General features: G+C 39.7%; 1 protein-coding gene across 9 annotated transcripts in view; it reads left to right on the forward strand.

Annotated features, from left to right (window-relative positions):
• The window catches only part of MCF2L (MCF.2 cell line derived transforming sequence like), a 160631-nt gene that overhangs the window by 44077 nt on the left and 97090 nt on the right, over positions 1–19464 (forward strand). For 2 of the 9 annotated variants that reach the window (XM_061626673.1, XM_061626676.1), the window contains exon 1: positions 2892–4013. The exons of 6 other annotated variants lie outside the window; for them this stretch is intronic. In XM_061626673.1, the coding sequence (XP_061482657.1) occupies positions 3863–4013 (151 nt within the window). In that variant the 5' untranslated portion in view covers positions 2892–3862. Of the gene's footprint in view, positions 1–2891; positions 4014–19464 lie in introns of those variants that run through there. One more of the 9 variants, XM_061626678.1, reaches the window with a different exon arrangement.

Below are 19464 nucleotides of genomic sequence, written 5' to 3' on the forward strand. Positions count from 1 at the left end.
GTCTCTGCCCAGGGCTTTTATATTAACCTCTTTCCAGAGATTGAGCAGTTATGGGACCTTAAAACAATTGATTAGTTCACCACATCCATTCATAATTTGAATTGATTGGTTTACATAGAAATATCAATATCCCAGGCACTTTATAGAGGAATAAAAATATAAAAATGTCAGCTTGGATGCAGCTTGGGAATTTTAAATAGAATGAGAAATTGAATGGAAGCCATAGTTTGGAGGATTAGTGGGAATATACCCTTACCCAATGACTGTGTTTAGGAATGTTTCTAAATGTAATCATGAAGTTCATTTTTTGATGCCTAAAATTAATGCAAGTGTATGTAAGGCCAAAACTGCAAACTTTCTGCAGCTGAGTGTCCTACTAGAATCTCTTGAATTGAACAGGGAGGATGTCATGTTTTATGAGCCAGAAGGTCAAAATATTGCATTATCCATAGCTCTAGAATATATTGACAGATATGTGACTGCTATTATCTGTAGTGGCAAAAATCTTTCAGATAGATTGTGGCAATTTTAAGATGTCAGAAGAGTAAAAAACCAAACCGATATTGAGACATTCATGAAATGATCCACTCTTGTTGCAAGTGTTTTTTCAAAAACCAACCAATAATATTCCTGAAATAACCTGAGAATGCATTTTAAATAGAATGGATATTTTTCTTGGAAAAGTCAAAAAGGTTTATTTCCACGTTAGCTTGGTCCTTAAATCTCTGCTGGCTTAATTCTTAGTGGGTTTTTCCTCGTTGCACAAGGGAGCGATAAGATCAGGTGCAGTTTGTTTAGCATTTCCAATTAACACTGTAGGATATTGCTGTCTTTCAAGCTGCTAATTAGCTTGGTGCTGGTGGTTAGGCAGAGACTAAAAAAGAAATCCTGTGTGGGTATATTTTTGAACAGTAGGGAACAGCAGCCAGAAAAATATTTATTTTTTTCCTTGATGTTGTCACGCCATCTGTTTCCTTCTGATTTCTGAGCAGGCACAATCATTGTTGTGACAAATTTCTTTGCACCTAGAAACTCCAAATACATGAAATGAAATGTAGTGCCAGTTGCATCATCACTATAGTTTAATGTTCTGCTTTTTCCCAAACATGCTCAGCTTGTCATCTTGTGGAAACTAAACTATTCTGAAAACTTCCACTTTCACCATCTATGTTTTAAACCTAACCAACCATTGTACTGCACAGAGATTTGTTTTCTTATTGCTCTTGCCTGTTTTCAGGAATCACTGGCAGTCCTTGTGCATATAAATGTAGAAATCTGTCTTATTGGTCCAGCCACACTGGTGTCTAATTGGCAGCAGCTCTTCAGGAATTCAGACAGGGAGTCTTTCCCAGCCCTATCTGGAGATGGCAGGGATTGAACCTGGCACCTTGTGTATGCAAAGCTGGTGCTGTAACACTGAGCAATGGCCCCTCCCTAATAGGAAGTAGGTACTGGTGTGGAAAGTGTGCTCACCAGCAATGCAACTAGCAACACATCAGTTTGCAACGGTTCTATATATGTGTTTGACTATATGGCAAATATGTTACGATAAGTAGTTCCTGAACTACTACCTACTGTACTTGTGTTTCCTACACTGAGAGCCATATGTACTACAGCTGTCTGTACTCTTCTAGCCAGGAAAAATATTATATACATGATTAATAAAACTGAAAAATAATCAAGTTAGACCTCAGCCATGAAGCACCAGACGTGAACATTCGTCCTTGCTTGAATTATTGTTGCATCAGCCGGTCTTTTTGAAATTCAGTGAGTTGTTACTCCCCAGATGTTCATGGTTTGTTGGTTGATATTTCTGCTTTTCTCTAAAAGAAAACATCAGGTCAATCACACCAAGTGTTAAGAGGATGATTTGCTATTGTAAGAGAATCAACTCTGTTTATATGTCTAACTTCGGTAACATTTCATTTGGTGATATCAGCTTCATTTTTAGAGTGCTTAGGAGATTTTTCTTTTAAAGAAAAAACAGTCTTTACAAATTCAGTTCATCTAGAAATATCATAGAAAGACTTGTATGAAACGACATCTGTTCTTAACTCAGGATAGATTTAAATCACTATGAAACTTTTCTCTACTTGATTTTTTGTATTGTCTCACCAAAGAATTGGGAGGTCTGAAGAGTTGGGCACTGAAGGTCAGTAAGTGGGTATCAAAAAGATTGTAATGGAAAGGAACACATCTTGCAAGAGTTTTTAAGATGGGCCTCTCCTCACCATCGATATTTAAGAACTATGGAAGGGATGAAGTGAATTTTGTTTAAAAGCTACTTTTAATTACTTTCTATAAGAAGTCAGAGTGTTAAGGAAAGAAAATTATTCTTTACCATTGTTAACATTCTCCGATAAAGAGTGTTATTACTTTTTATTGAAAGCTTCTTTGGTTGCCTTTGATTCTGTGGCTCATATTGTCCAAAAAAGTGCTTTGGATTCTGTAAGCTGCAAAGTTGCTTCATGTGTTGTGATTTTCCTATTGCTTCTGTGTTGAAAAAGTTTTGAAAGATGCATGTTGATTGTAGAGAGTGAAGATTGTGCATCTCAAATTGTGTATGTGTGGTCCTGAATCCAGTGTGTTGTTGGACTTGTTGCAAACCTCAATGTGCTGTTGTGGGAAAATACTGGTTATCTGTATACACCCACAGTTAAATTAGCCAAATGTCTCTCATAGAAAGAAGTGACTGCCAAGCAAAGCAACATAATCAGTTTCCTCTTTCTCTCTCTCTCTCCCCTGTACTGAATAAGATGAGGAGGCAGTGCAGAACTTCCTGGTACGGTTTAAGACACCAGTAGTCTCTATCCCTCCCTTCCTTCCCACTGTAATTTGCGTGTTAGGCTTAAATCTCTCTGGGAAGAGTTCTCTTAGCTTTTTCCGTTTTGAGTACTTAGAGGGGAAAGCTATTTTGGCTTTGAAGAGCTCAGCTGCAGTGTGTCTTCAGTTTCATGGGGCTGAAGCAGCGGTTAAATGATATTTGTTACAGGAAAGATGCATAATTTCTTATAGCATTTGTTTATAGCATTGCTGTTTTCTTCTGCCTTGTTGAAATCACCTGAACAGTGCAGACTTCAAAGGGAAGACAGGGAGATCTAATGAGGCAGATGTGCGAGTTGAAAGTATAACGGTTTAAGTGATAGATTTCTGCCTAGCTGACTGCTGAACTATGAATATATGAAGAGGACCGCCATGTACCTTTCTACAGTGGAAGCCTAAGATGTTGCTTGGCATTTCCAGGATACCCCTGTGCATTTAGAAGGAGGTGGCAAATATGCAGAGAATGGTAGAGGTGATTTGGAAATAAAGGACAACTCTTGCAACATTGTGGAGATATATGTGACAAGGAGCTGAGCTGCCAAGCTGGGTATGACTTCTTCAGTAAAAACAACTAATTGTGGGTACTGACTGGAAATAAATCTGGATCCAAGGGAAGTTTAGCTATTCAACCAATTCTGAACAATGTGCCTTGCTTTCTTCTGTAGACTTCTTGCTTCAAGTAACAGCTACACAAGAGGATAGGCAGTGAATGTGTTCTGTGCATCAAGATGTTAGTTACATTTTGTGAAATATACTTAGGAGTGCACAGGATAATGTAGGTTCATCAAGGAAGTTTCACTGTGTCACCAGTCAAAACTGAAGTGAGTTATCTGTAATTAAATTTACCAAGTGGTTTTTTTTAACAAGAAGTGAAATACAAATACTTACACTTCATCTCCCACTACAAATGTATTGGGTAACTTTTTTAAAATCCTAAAATTGCACTGGAGTGCCCTGAACAGTAAAGGTTGCAAGAGAAAGATCTTGTGGGTTGCTGTTGTATGCGACATTAAACAAAAATTAATGTGACAATAGCACAATGTCACAACGTGGATATTCAAGAGAAAGGCAAGAAAATCCCTATCGAATTCTACGCAGAGTCAACCACCTCTTTCACAATGTTTCCTCAACAGTACAGCGGTCCCTGACAAAAAGGCATGGGCGAAATTACCCGCGCCGTGCTTGCTCTGGTGAGAACTGTGCTAATTTGATTTTTAGCTGCTATTTCAAAGTAGCCGCATTTTGGCTAGCATGTTCAGTTCTTGTATTTGCAAGACACTTGACTTCATACTGTCTTATTATTTTCTTTTAAAATATTGCAACACTTTCCTCTGTGTTGCACCTTGTTACATCTTCCACTGTAACAACTATTGTTTTGATATTTATTTATTCAACAAAAGTTATACGCCGCATGATTGAGAAACCTCTAAGCAATTAAAAAAACTGATTCACATCTCTTGACTGTTGACTTGGTGTGATATCCATCTTAGTCATACTCAGTGTGAGCACATTGAAATCAATGGGCTTTAATGGATTTAAGTATATTGATTTCAGTGGGTTTACTCTGAATTTAACTAAAAATGGATATCAATCTCTGTTGTATAAACTGTTAAGAGCTCAATTCATGTTTAGAAATTAATTGTGAAACGCACACTGGCACAAACTATGTAGAAAAATGCATGCAATTAGCCCCCATCACCCATTCCACAAATGTCAATATATTGTATATATCCTACAGTACAACATGACAGCTTTTTAGATTTCCTGTCTGAGGTATGTGCAGTAAGTGCATGTCCAAATACACCTTAACTTACGTTTTAGCACTAAGTTGTGACAATAATTGGTGTGGATAAAGCCACCAGGAACTTTAATGTAGAGCGCAGGTTGAATGCCAGAGATGTGAGTCAGTCATTCACTTCTAGTTGTGAATTGGAGTTTTGTCTAAAACAGGGCTGTGGAGTCGGAGTCAGAGTCGGAGTCGGAAGCAATTTTGGGTGGAGTCAGAGTTGGTAGAAATGTTCCGACTCCGGCTTCAAAATAAATTTTGATTGACAAATTTTTTAAAATATAAATTCAAAATGTCAAAAAAGCTTCCCATGAAGTCAACTGTAGTTGAGCATTTCACCATAACTCAAGATGGAAAACATTTTGTTTGTCAGTGTATGACACAGGACCCAGATGAAGACAAATGCTGTGATGCCAAGATCAGCGCATATTCAGGCAGCGATAAAAATGCTCCTATGAAAGCTTCCAATTTAAAAAGACATTTACAGCCCTTTCCAGGGCTGTGGAGTTGGAAGCAATTTTGGGTGGAGTCAGAGTCGGAGTCGAACAGTAGAAAAATAGAGGAGTTGGAGTTGAAGGTTTGGCGTACCGACTCCATAGCCCTGGTCTAAAACAAGCCTTAGAGTTCACAAGTGAACCAAAGAGCATGAATTATGTCTAAGACTACATTCTGGAAAGTGTTTTATTCAAAATACTTGAACTCTGTTTGCTTAGTAACCACTTGGGGACACACTCTCAGGCTTGGGTTTTTTTGTGAGCTGACAAAGGCATGATGCTACTACTGGACAAAGTTCTAACCTCTGATTTTTTAAATGAATTTTAATCTTTCCACCACTGTTTCAATTCCTTACAACTCGCAATATTTTCATCCTTAGGACCTCCAAGAGGTTGTTGGATTACAGCTCCCATCATCCCTAGCCAGCTGATTTAGTGGTCAGGATGATGGGAGTTGTAGTCCAAGAACATCTGGGGAACCAAAGTTGAAGAACACTGAACTATGAAAGCCAAAACCCTGTTTTATTAGGTGCTATTGCCTCATATGTATGTTAGTAAATTAAAAGTAAATTTAGGCAGACACACAGTGAAAATTAGAATTGGTTTTTGATTCTGTCAGGATCATAACCTAGTTACTCACTCATCCATTCACTATTAATTCTATAATAGGCTTCTCAGGAGTAATTAAGGCAACCTTGTACACATCTAGAGATTAACAGCTGCTCCTTTTTACCTCTCTTTTAGAGTAGGGCTGAGGTTCAAAGGCTACAGGCCTGCTTTACAGGGTTGTGTAAGGTATTCAATTCAATAGATCTCCTTTGTTGCTCTGAAGATAATTAGCCTTATTTCACCTGGCCTTGCAAATGCAAATTATTAGTGTCTGATTATGTTTAAAGCTTAATATCCCATGGCTGGACAGCAGGTACTTTGGAAGAATAAAATATCTACCCAGTGAATTTGGCTGAGGTAGACAGGGGCACACTAAAACACAACTAAGTACCTTATAAAGTACATGCAATGTGAACAGAGTAGAATGCTTAGCTGTATTTCCTGTAGTTTATTGTGTACAATTCAGCTATTGATCCAGGGAGAAGATACCCTAAAATAGCATCTCCTTAGGGAGTTGGCAAACATTTTGGAGTCTGGTCAGAAAAAGTTTTCTCTGCAATGTGAGTACATCAGTGTAGCATCTATGTTGCATTTATTTGTGAGACATACTATAGGGTTGTAGGTTCTACTTTTACTAGAATTCCGAGATCTGTTAAATGGAACCTGCTGCAAAATACATATACGTAGAATTAAAGAATATAGGGACTTTTGCATACTAGGACTGGGCTGCAGCTCACAATCCTTCCATGCACAAACCCATTTCTGGCTATCCCAAGGTTTCTTCATTTCATCCTAATTTAGATAGGGGTGTATGTGGAGGACGTGCCATTTTGTTACTATTATTAAACATTTGGGAGTCAGAAATCCTTGTTGATCACCCTGAGGCCTACTAGTGGATCCCCATCTACCTTCTGCCCATCCCTGCTGTAAAATATGGACCAAGATGGCATGTACAAAAATAACCAGTAGGGTTTGATATATTCGGAGGTCAGATCCACAAATAGTTCTACTGTCAAGGCTTAGCAGTAGCTGATGGATGAAGGAAGACCATAGCTATTGGTATCTTAAATCCAAATTCAAGACATGTACTGGTAGGCCTCCAAACCAGTTGACAACAATGATCTTTGCCACTTTGGGGTTTGGGAACTCCTCTGCGAAGTTGTACTCACAGTCAGAAATCAGACAGGCACATGAGAGCACCAGGGAGACAACCAGATTTATTGTTTTACCAAGACTGTATCATGACCAAGGCAAGGAAGTGAGCAGTTACATTGTCTCAAAGGCAGTGCTGAAATTATATTGGGGGAGGGCTAGAGGGGGTCTGACCACCTAACCTTTTGTGGCAGCCTTTCTTAGCTAATGTTTTTAGAAGGCTACAGGGAACATAATTTGGTTAAAATTGAAGAGAGTCAGGGCTGGGGAATTCATTTAGCCTCCCCCCCTTCTTTTTCTCTCATCATTTGAGAACTGCAGAAAGGTGTGCTTCAGTGATTGGGAAGTTTTCTCCCAGTGACTGAAATAATTGCTGAAGCCTCCCCATGTGGGAAGTGACCACACCAAGAATTCAGCTGTTAGTACTTTAAAATATGACTGCAAAAGTCTTGGGGAGGAAATAGATGTGCTGCTGTATTGTTTTCCACCACTGACAATCAAATGCAAGAGCTGCCACTCTTATTGGATCCCCACTCTTGGATCTCCAAGATCTGAACAACTTTCGCCCAATCTCAAACTTACCATTCTTGGGCAAGGCAGTCGAGCAGGTGGCGGCGAAGCAGTTGCAAGCGCACTTGGAGGAAGCGGATTATCTGGACCCATTTCAGTTGGGCTTCAGGCCTGGACATGGGACTGAAACAGACTTGGTCGCCTTGGTGGATGATATGAGGAGAGCGTTGGATAGGGGTGAATGGACCTTCCTCGTCCTCCTTGACCTCTCAGCGGCTTTTGATACCATTGACCACGGTATCCTGTTGGACCGCCTGGAGGAATTAGGCATAGGGGGCACTGTATTGCAGTGGTTCTGTTCCTTTCTCTCTGATAGGCACCAAAGAGTAGCATTGGGGGATGAGGTATCATATCCTTGGCCTCTCACTTGTGGGGTGCCGCAGGGCTCCATCCTCTCCCCGATGCTATTTAACATCTACATAAAGCCGCTGGGGGCTATCATTAGGAGAGTTGGGCTGCAGTGTCACCAATATGCGGATGACACGCAGCTCTATCTCTCATTTAAATCTTCACCGAGGTTGGCTGTAGAAACCATGTCCAAGTGCCTGGAGTCGGTGAGTGGCTGGATGGGAAGGAATAAGCTGAAACTGAACCCTGACAAAACCGAGGTACTGCTCATGGGAGACAAGAGAAGGTTAGGGGATTTGGACCTGGTGCTCAATGGGGTACAACTGCCCCTGAAATACCAGGTCTGCAGCCTCGGGATCATTCTTGATTCCCAACTGCCCATGGAAGCTCAGGTCTCAGTTGTGAGCCGAGCGACACTGTATCAATTCCATCTGATATGGAGGCTGTGCCCCTACCTTCCCAATCACCTGCTCCCATCGGTGGTACATGCCCTGGTCTCCTCTCGTCTAGACTACTGTAATGCGCTCTACATGGGGCTACCCTTGAAAACGGTCCGGAAGTTGCAACCGGTACAGAACGCAGCAGCGCGCCTGATTAAAGGCAGCCACCAGTGAGATCACATAACTCCAGTGCTAAAAGAGTTGCACTGGCTACCAGTTGCTTGCCAGGCCCAATTCAAGGTGTTGGTTCTGACCTTTAAATCCCTATACGGTTTCGGTCCAGTCTATCTGAAGGAGTGACTCCCGCATCATCAGCTATGCCGTCCAATAAGATCAGCCTCAAAAGACCTTCTCTCTATCCCATCAGTCAAAACAGCCAAACTGGTGAGGACTAGAGAGAGGGCCCCCACCCTGTGGAACTCCCTCCCAAATGATCTCCGCCATGCCCCTTCTATAATGAGTTTCCGCCGGGCCGTGAAGACCTGGCTCTTCAGGCAGGCTTTTGGGGTGGGCTAGATTTTATTATCTTGTGTCCACATTTTTTAATGTTTATTGTAACTGTATGCTTATTTTGTATGTCTCCCAGAGTGGCTGGATAGCCAGCCAGATGGGCAACTAAGAAATTCAATGAATCAATAAATAAATGATTTCTGACCTAGTCAAAGCAAGTTTTACCCTTCATTTTTAGCATATTTATCCTGCCTCTAACTCAAGGCAGTTTACTGTAATCTCACAGCATTTAAAAAAAAAAAGTGCAACAAAAAATGAAAACCAAATCAAGCAGTGTCAAATTGAGAGAAATAAAAAGTCAGTTATACATACACGACATCCAACTATAATTCCACATGAAAACATGAGGAAGAGGGGTAACTACCATGTGTATAACTAAGCAGTAATCAGGTGTTAACAAGTGAGACCTGCAACAAAAGAATGTGGAGTGTTGCTGTTTAGGTTTTTAACCCTTCCATTTCCCCTCTCTGGGCTTTCCATTATTTTCTCCAACAGTCAGTCAGCAGTCTGTGGGCACTGAGCATGCTTAATCCTCACTGAGCTGTGGATTTTTCTCTCCTTTTTAGTTTTTTTTAGACATATGTTTGTTTTTGTACTTCTGCAAATGGAGTTATCCCAAGCCTGCTTGTGCATGGGTTGTGTCGCTCAAAGCCTGAACATTGGAAATAAGGGGATAGTATTTCTTGAGAGTTGTTCCAGTTTTAGAACTTAATACATTTTTTCTGTCATGAAGAAAATCCGTTATGGTTGTATAATTATTCTCTAATAATAGCAATTAATTGACATATTGTCATTATGTTCCGTATTTTCTTAAGGTTTAGGAAGTAGCTTGAGTCTTTCCTGAAAAGTAAGTGTGATTCACCTGGTAATCTGCCTCACCCTTTGCAAACCACTGTGCCACTCTGCAAACTTCATTTGAGAACTTTACTTCATATTGACAGCAAGTGCTCTTCTAGGGCACATGCACTTCTGTCAAGAACTTAACCTGTCTGTGTTAGAATTTACACCAGGTTTAGTAACAACATATTGACATTACGCAGGCACCCCTGCTACATTGTCTTAGATGCCTGCTGAAAACGTTTTTGTTTTGGCAAGCCTATCCAGACATATAATTTAGTTATCTATATTTGTTTTTTAGGTTTTACTGATTTTTCTATCTGTTTAATGATTATGGTTTCATGTACAGCTGTCTCTTAATTGTTTTGTGGATTTTAGCTATCTGCAATATTACATGTATACCTCTTAGAGCTCTTTAAGTGGTTTATAAATTTTCTAAAGTCAGTATCTTGTACTGTGGTTTGGATCTGAATCCTATCCTGACGTTTTAAAGGTGTGGTTGATAATAACCCAGTTGTTAGGTACACCTTCTTTATGTAAACATCCTGGGTGACTGTAGACAATTTTATAACTAAAAAGAAAAATAGCAAACACCAACTCTGGGTGTGTGTATGACGGTGGTGGTGGAATTATATTGTTGTCCTGTAAAACTTCTGATAATAAAGGAACAAAGTTCGTTCTACAAAAAAAGTAAAGCCAAATTAAGCAAGCATGATTTGATGAAAAGGGAAAGATTTGTTCTTTGTTAGATTGGGGCGAAAATGCATTGTGTTGCAATTTCAGTAGAAGAAATTGAAAGCTATAGGCTTTTCTCCAGTTGTAGCTCTTGTCTGGTTTCTGTGGCTCAAGATAAGTTAAAAAAAAATTAATCTTTTACAAATTTTGAGGATTAAAATGTTTGTGTCACTTAGACTCACCTGTATGGTCAGTAAAGAAGAGGCAGGCACTTGTAGCTTTGGTAAGGTGAATTTTCACCATACCAATTTTTGCCAGTCCCACATTTCTAAAATTGTACAGTGGCTTCATTGATTTTGCCATATTATATGACCAGAAGCTGTAGGTGACCATATTTTTTTTAGTGGTTTCAGTCACCACAAACCATGTTAGTGTAAGCATTCATTTGAACATGGCATTGTAGAGTAATTCGAGGAAGATGAAAGAAAAAGTCCCTCCTGCTAAATGTCTCTTCTGGGAGTAGAAATCCATCCGGTCCCCTTCACTTTCTCAGCGGGTTCTTTATTAAACAATAACAGTGTGTCATTCTTTTAAACCTCAGTTTTCAAAATGGTTTGTGAGAGAGCATCACAACCTTAGCCCTTAAGCTTAGCAGTACCAGGGGTGTTATGCTGGTTCTAGATTAAAAAAAAAGCCGAACACACAAGTGCAAAATGGAACACTTACATTGACACCAGGTTTAGTAACAGCATATTGATGTTAGGCAGGCACCACTGCTACATTGTCTTAGATGCCTGCTGAAAACGTTTTTGTTTTGGCAAGCCTATCCAGACATATAATTTAGTTATCTATATTTGTTTTTTAGGTTTTACTGATTTTTCTATCTGTTTAATGATTATGGTTTCATGTACAGCTGTCTCTTAATTGTTTTGTGGATTTTAGCTATCTGCAATATTACATGTATACCTCATTATTTTATAATGGCTGCGACAATGGACTGGGTGAGAGCTAACAAACTGAGGCTTAATCCGGATAAGACTGAGATGCTGCTGGTGGGTGGTTCTCCTGACGGGATGGGGGATGTTCGACCTGTTCTGGATGGGGTTGCACTCCCCCTGAAGGAACAGGTTCATAGCTTGGGAGTTCTTTTAGATCCATCCCTGTCACTTGAGGCTCAGATAGCCTCTGTGGCACGGGGTGCTTTCTACCAGCTTTGGCTGGTGGCCCAGCTGCGCCCCTATCTGGACAGAGAGAACCTTGCTTCAGTAGTCCATGTGCTGGTAACCTCAAGATTAGATTACTGCAATGCGCTCTACGTGGGGCTGCCTCTGAAGACGGTTCGGAAACTGCAGCTTGTGCAGAATGCAGCGGCCAGATTGTTAACGGGGACCTGACAGTCCGACCATATAACACCGACTCTCGCCCGCCTGCACTGGCTGCCTATTTGTTTCCGGGCCTGGTTCAAAGTGCTGGTTTTGACCTATAAAGCTTTACACGGCATAGGACCACAATACCTGTTGGAACGCCTCCCCCGTTATGAACTTGCCCGTATACTACGTTCATCATCAAAGACCCTCCTCCGAGTTCCTACTCATAGGGAAGCTCGGAGGATGGCAACGCAGAAAAGGGCCTTTTCTGTGGTTGCCCCCGAACTGTGGAACGATCTCCCAGAGGAAATACACCTGGCGCCATCGTTAATATCTTTTCGGCGCCAGGTAAAAACTTTTCTTTTCACCCAGGCTTTTTAATTAATTATGTTTAGTATACGCTGACATTGTTTTAATTTTTAATAATTTTTAACTTTTTTATATGTTTTATATTGATACATGTCTTGTACTTCACTATTTCTTGTCTTGTGAACCGCCCAGAGAGCTTCGGCTATGGGGCGGTCTATAAGCTTAATGAAATAAATAAATAAAATAAATAAATAATCAAGTTATTCTGTGCCTTGACTTCATTATCCAGCCCCTGCCTCAAAGCCCTTTCAGTAATGAAATTCTGTATTAAAAACCAGAGTGAGAACTAAACTGCTTCTTCGGAAGGAAATATGGTAATTTTTCCTTAGCAACCCCAAAATAGGCCCAATAGCAGAGGAATCTCCGTACTATCCACTCTGACAAGCTCTCCATGGTTTTAGAGGTCTTTCATATCACTTGCTACCTGGCCCTTTAACTGAAGGTGCAAAGTATTGAACTTGGGACCTTCTATATGCCAATCATGTCCTATGGTCCCTCCTCAACACAGCAGGAGATTTCAAATATAGTCTGACTAATAGCTACTTTTCCCATTACAGGAGCATTGAAAAGTAGGAAGGCCACTGACTTTGTACTCTTGCTTTTCACTCCTCTAATATAATGGAGAAAGGGACAGTTTTTGCATATTTCTTGTAGAAACATGCACAAGTCTGATATGGAAAAAATAACTGTACAGAAGCGGGGGATATTTTTTTCTGTCTGCAGAGTTGCATAGCTGGCTTTTACCTGTGAGTGTGGTGAAGGGTGAGAAATAAATACTAAAAATAAAGAAAATAATTAGTGGGTTGCACTCAGTCACACGTGTGTGCATGCTGTTTCACACATCTTGCTTCAACCTCTGGACCAGCTTCTTTAGGACAACAGTGCACAATGATGTAGATTTCCTGGAAAGTTTTCAGTTTGCTTCGTGGCTGCTAGAGCAGGGATAGGTAACCTCTAACTCTTGAGATGTTGTTGGACTACAGTTCCCATCATCCCTAGCCACCATAGATAGAAGTTGGTGCTACGACATGACAATGTAAGATGGGACTGGGAGGAGATTGCAAGTGACTATATTCTTTACTATGTAACTGTTCTCAAGTTCAGAGAGCGGCAGACAACATTAAAACACAATACTGGATTTCCACTACATCAGGGGTAGCCAATGTGATGCTCTCCAGATGTTGTTGGCTACAACTTCCATCAGCCCCAACCAGCATGACTAATGGTCAGGGAAGATGGGAGTTGCAGTCTGCAACATCTAAAGGACAGCATGTTGCCTACCCCTGCACTACTGCCCTGGGCTCCTTTGTAATAAATAAATAAAATATAGGCCACAGTATTATGGGGGGAGTAAGGGCAATAAAAGTAAATGGTTCTTGAATCCTGTTGCTGTAACATAGCCACATATAGGAACATAAGAAGCTGGGTCAGACTGTTATCCATATATCCATATCATCTATTCTTGCTGGGAGGAGCACTTTGGGGTTTTAGGCAGAGTGGAGGTGTCATATTCTACCTTTGCCTTTTAAATAATGGAGATGCTAGGAGATTGAATCTGGGAACTTCTACATGAAAAGCATGTACATATACTCTGTCACTGAGTCCTTCCCCTAAACTGTACCAAGCAATCTCACTGAAGGGAACGCAGTGAAAACATGAGTACAAATTGAAGAGTAGCATGAGGGGGGAAAGGAATAATGTTGGTTCTATGCCATACCCAAAGACTGGGAGACTTACCAAAAGACTAAAGTTAAAATGGGCCCCAAAGAGCTCAAGTTTCTGAAAAGCCCACCAATGGGTTTAGACATAGCTGGAATAAGTGACTACCAACAGACACTCACAGAGAAGCATAAGAAGCAATCCAGAGAAGGAGCTGAATATGAAATGTAGTGGCAGAAAACCTGAGAAGGCAAATAATCATAAGTGGGAAAGAGTTGGTCAAATGGACTGGAAACTGCTCTGCTGCTAATATTCCTTGAGTGTCTGATTCTGCAAAGGATTTTGAATGGCTGAAGACTAGTGTACTGCTTATGCCTATGCAAGCCATGCTACTCTTGTCTAGAATAATTGAATAGTAGAATATGACATGTAGGAGATTGAAGCGAAATGCATTTTCCAAACAAGATCGTTTCCTGTTGCAGTTTTTTTAAATGTTTGTGTTACCCCACCCATACCTAGCATGAAAGTACATAAAGAAACAGCATAAACAGCAATGTGGAAAGTGCCGGCTCTTGTTCCTGCAAATCCATTACTTGCAGGAGGGACTAAACAGGAAGAGCCTTAGGAAACTCAAAAGTAAAGAGAATGGCCATTGTTCTAAAGTTTAGGATCTTAAAAAGAAGAATGTTTTGAAAAATAAATGTGCTTCTTTGAGGTAAGATTACACTTTCTTTTGGGTTCTCAAAGAGGCAAGCCACAGTAATTTCTGCTATACATCTTTGTTATGATAACCACTGTTATGTAGGGTTTTTTTCCAAGTACATAGTTAACATAACAGATTTAATTCCTAACGGAGCTTTACATGCTTAATATTTATTTAATGGCTTTAAGTACCAGAGTTTATTTGCTTTACAGAACGTAGCTGACAACCACTGAACTACGGGCTAGGTTTTTAAAACATAATTTGATGTAAAACATGTTTTTCTCTTTGGGTAGGAATGGAAGTAGGCATCAAAGCATTGTTCTAGAACTTCCCCCCTCCTTTTACTGGGTGCAAGGTATGTGCATTGAAGTTTCTTGCACCCCTGTTCAATTCTGAAGGGCAATCTAAGGACAGCCTTCTCTAACTATGGATCTCCAGATGTTGTTGGATTACAACTCGTGTCACCAAAAAACATTGGGCATGCAGGGTGGGAACTGTGCATCCCAACAAAAGCAGGATAGCCATTGGTTCCCCATCCTTTAGCTGTGCAGTCCAAGGACCCTGCTTTGTCCAGTGGTTTCAGTGAGGGTGGTGTGGAAGACTTTATCAATGTCATGAATGCTGAAAAGGGCATGTGACTATCAACCATGGTGTGCAATCAGTCATACCATCCATGTACATCAGGACTTAGTGGACCAAATCAGGATCACAAACTAGAACTTCCTCAGATGTACTGGAAATGAATCCAGTAAATGTGTATTATTTTGAATGGGAATCAAATTTACCCTTCTGTAATAATAACACTTGGTATAGAGGTTTAATTTTTAACATTGTAGCCCTGACGGCAGGGCCTGCCTTGTTAATCTTTATGTAAGCTGCTCTAGGAACTAAAATGGACTAAAAATGGACTAAAAATGCTTAAAGCAAATGTTAGTTTTAAAAATATGTGTTACACTGAGAAGTTATCTTGATGCTTCTGTTTGCTATTTTATGCTAAGATCAAATATATGTCTAAGCATTTAGACTAACCTAATGGGTATTTGAAGTAAGGCCCACGGCACTGAGTTCTAGCCATGTTTGACACTGAGCAAATGCGACAGCATTTTAATGGGAGACAGCAGACATGTGCTGCATCAGAGGAACTAGTGAGTTTAGAGCAGATTAGAGAAAGAGGCAAAACTTGGGCTAGAATTATCGTTACTTCATTTGCATATTCTTTTAAAGAGTTGGAGAGAATCAGTGCTTACTTGTTCTTAAATCGCATGGTGGATTGGTGAGAGTTCAACAATATGAGTTTTTAGAGTATTTATCATGTGAAAGTGATCTAAATAGTGAACAACTTTTTAAAAAGCACTCTGACTGTAAAAACAGTAGAGGTATGCCTTACCTGCAAGGTTCCGCTAGCATCTCTGTCTTTGTGTAGTAGCAAATTCAGAAGGGCAGGGATCCTTTATGATAAGGCACAGCCATGCTCCTTTCTAAGATTATATAACATTCTAAAATCATAGAATAACAAAACCCTTGGTCTTGAGATGTGGTGTTAGTGGGTTGGGTGTAGGTCCCTGGTAGTACAAAACTTGGTCAAATTGTACTATTTCTATAGTATGCCCTTTGAAGACTGTCTGTCTGCAAAGAAGCCTCAGTTTTACAGACAAGGTCGAGAACAATGGGACAAATACAAGTGAGAAATATGCCATAGGTGCATGAGTCCATGAGATCAGTATCTGATGTCTGGAGATGGACTGTGGGAGGTATACAGGCACCATGTGCCATTAAGGGCTGGCCTTTTGCAAACTTTCAGCTTGTCAGGCAGGACTACTAAGCAAAGTCTCAAGGATACATCATCAATGGTACTGTAGGTGGCTGGCTGTTTTCTGTGTAGAATTTTAAGAAACTAAAAAACACTTGTTTGTTGGAAAGCCCAATAAATTGTTATTGTATATCATGGCTCTCTTCATATCTTTGCTACGGGTGAGTTATATGATCTTTGGCAAGATGTTTCATCTGTTCATCTCTAATAAGTTTCTATGTGAAATCTAGGACATAATTAGAAGATTCCTTATTGGTATCTTTACACATTTAGAAGGACCCTTCTATAACAATAAGGTAACAAGAAACATGATATGATATCACAGTGGATTACCATGTGAACTGTCAGACATTCATATCATGGTCCTGTCTCTCCCCACTATGTTTTAGGTGGGCTGCTTGTTCTGCACTTGCCCTCCCACCTGCCACCACTGTTGCGCCCTCCTCCAGTCACAGAAAATTAAGTCTCAGAAGCTCACCCATTCATTGCAGTTCTTTTTGAGCTTTTGTTATGTTATCAAATCAGTATTATGTTATCAAAGCAAATTCCTCAGCTGCAGCTTGCTTATTGTAGTGTGTAGTGTAAGGCAGGTTGATGTTTATATTTCAGGGAGATCAAATCTTGTAGGGTGTAGTTAAGGTAATTTAACCTTTTTGGCCTTGGTTATCAGAGAACAGAAAGCATGGCATTAAAAGTAGCTTTATTTGGTAAGGTGTTCATAAACTTTACTAGGAAAAACTTATCTTTAACTTGATTGTTTCAAAATTGTACAAAATCCATTGGTAAACCTGGACAACTGAGGACATAACTGATTATGTTTCGACATATAAATGTACAATGAAGAAGAAGAAATCTGGAGTAACTGTTTGGATAGAGGCAATAGTTAATCCTTGACCTTCTGGTGACTTTGAGAAAGCAGAAGGTCTCCTCAACAGCAGAGGAACCTGTTTTATTCTTTGAGACTTTTAACAGTTGTTCCTGTCACTTTCATTATTACTGAGTTGGAGATTGCTAGTAAGTAATCCTGCAGTCATTAATTAACAGGGAATCTGTCCTGCAGCAATTACCTAAAAGGATCAAGTTAAATAAGACTTTGTTTAACATGAGTGGGTGAAAGTTCATAAGCATACTTTAATTGTATTAAAGATTCGACATATTTTTTAAAAGTCCTTCTACACATGTCACTAAAATGCAAGTGAAAAAACAAGGGACAGGATATGTTTCATATTCCCTTTTGTAACCTTAGCAATCTGCATGTATAACATAAGCTTTATGGATTGATTCCCCTGACCCATTCTGTACAATCTCAGACAGTGTGTAGCAAGTAAATCTTTTGCTATTGAGTGTTCTGTCAAAAGTCTGATGTTGCTGCTATTTTGAGAGGAGACATGTAGAGGCCATTAAAAATAGGAAACAAACCTGCATTTATTGCCGAATTTTTAAATCACATGAGAAGCCCACAAAAGGATTACCTGAAATACGTTCATGAGTGCATGTATTTTTAATATATTTTATTATTCTGCCTGAAGAAAAGCTCTGTCAAGCTCAGTAATACACACATATTGGTCACGAGTTCATTTAAAGGTGTACGGTATTTTTCTGTGCCCTTCCATAAAAATGTGAGAATAGGGCATTTTTTACTAAATGTGAAACTTCCCATTCTATTTCAAGGAATTGTCTCATCAGAAAGCTCTTTGAGAGAAGCAGCTGTCAGCTGACCAGTGTTGTTCTTTTCAGCCTAAAAGGAGATGGTTTTACTTGATAGGTTACCATTTGTTAAAGTAGGGCTCCTTAAGGGAGGCTTTTGACATGCCACTCCAGGAGAGTTTCAAAATTAATTTGTTTTAAAAACGTGCTTTGCTTTTAATTGAATTTGCTCAGTGATTATCTTTTATATTCTGAGTAAATAAACTTAGTGTGATGCACATGAGCTCTTCATACCATACGTTTCCAGTAAATAGCTAACCCTTTTGTGGACCTCTGATCCTGTTGAAAGACATACTGGCTTTGCATGTAACCTGAAGAAAGGTATTATGTCCCATTGACTTTGGCTTTTACTGTGAAAGGTGAAGTTTTCCTTGTGCTTTGAAGGAAGGCTTAAAGATAGAGGTTACCATCTACAGAACAACTCTTCACTAAATCGATTTGTGGCATTATGACCTTAAGTCTGATCTCCTTGTTGTACAAGGATATTGCAGAACTGTGGTATCTTCTGAAGAAAAGAACAGGTGTGTCTGTCATTCATGTTTTCTTCCCTTTCCTTTGTTGTTCCCTTGTCCAGTGACTTCAAATGACTGGTGTAGGCTAGGAATTTTTTGCATGTTGCATTATACTATTAAGATCTTCCCATCTGAAGTGAAGTTCACACATTATAAGGCTACATCTGTAGCATTTTTTATATGCCAAACCAAAGAGTGTATGTTGTTAGAATGTACAGCACTGGGCCACGTACATCTTAAGTGAGTTTTATTACACAGAATATTTGTAGAAGATATTTACCAAAGGATCACAATGGCTTCCTTTTTGTAACTACTGGCTGCTCTTTTGTAAACTGTTCTCTTTCTGTCTTGTGACATACGCTGTTTGACTGTCATTCTTACTCCAAGGTATTTTATTACCTTTGTGAGAAGACTAGTGCAGAGGTGGGGAGGAGATAATTGCTTTTAAAGGCTTTCACTACATCTTCCACAACTTGTTAGTACCAAAGCTTGACTTTTCTTATATTTCTTTAATTCAGGCTTTTCACAGTAATCTTGTTTTCTAATGGGGTATGAATGAAGCATTGGAGGCAGTCTTTGCTGGAAATAGTGAAGCTACAGTCCACTGTGAAACTGAAAGCCTGTTTTTTGTGGAAATAGGGGAAGGGGAGGGAGGGAGAAAGAAATCAAATGCTGCTGATTCAGTTCACGTTGCCTGTCTTGTGTTCTATGTGGTCCGCATGACCATTGTAGAGGAATACAGGATGAGGAGCACTGAAATGTCAGGTTGGTGATTTGCATTTCACTACTTCAGTCTCTGGAATATTTTCAATTATTTAATATTAAGCCTAAGTGCTGTTGTATGTTTGGAGCGAGGACCTTTTCCATTTAAAATAAGTTCTTCAATAGGCTCTGGGTGTGCCTACAGCATTGGTTTGCATTCAGGAGAATGTTACTGGCTTTCTATGGCATGGTGTACTGCTGGAGGCAAGAAAGAATACAAAGCTGGGGTTAATAAGAGAATTTAAGAAAACAGAATGATAGGTATTAGAAAATTTAATCATATTTTTGCACAGTCTCTGCCATTATGCATAAAATGTTTTGTATGATAATA

The sequence above is a fragment of the Rhineura floridana genome, chromosome 5, assembly GCF_030035675.1.
Source record: "Rhineura floridana isolate rRhiFlo1 chromosome 5, rRhiFlo1.hap2, whole genome shotgun sequence".
Taxonomy (NCBI): domain Eukaryota; kingdom Metazoa; phylum Chordata; class Lepidosauria; order Squamata; family Rhineuridae; genus Rhineura; species Rhineura floridana.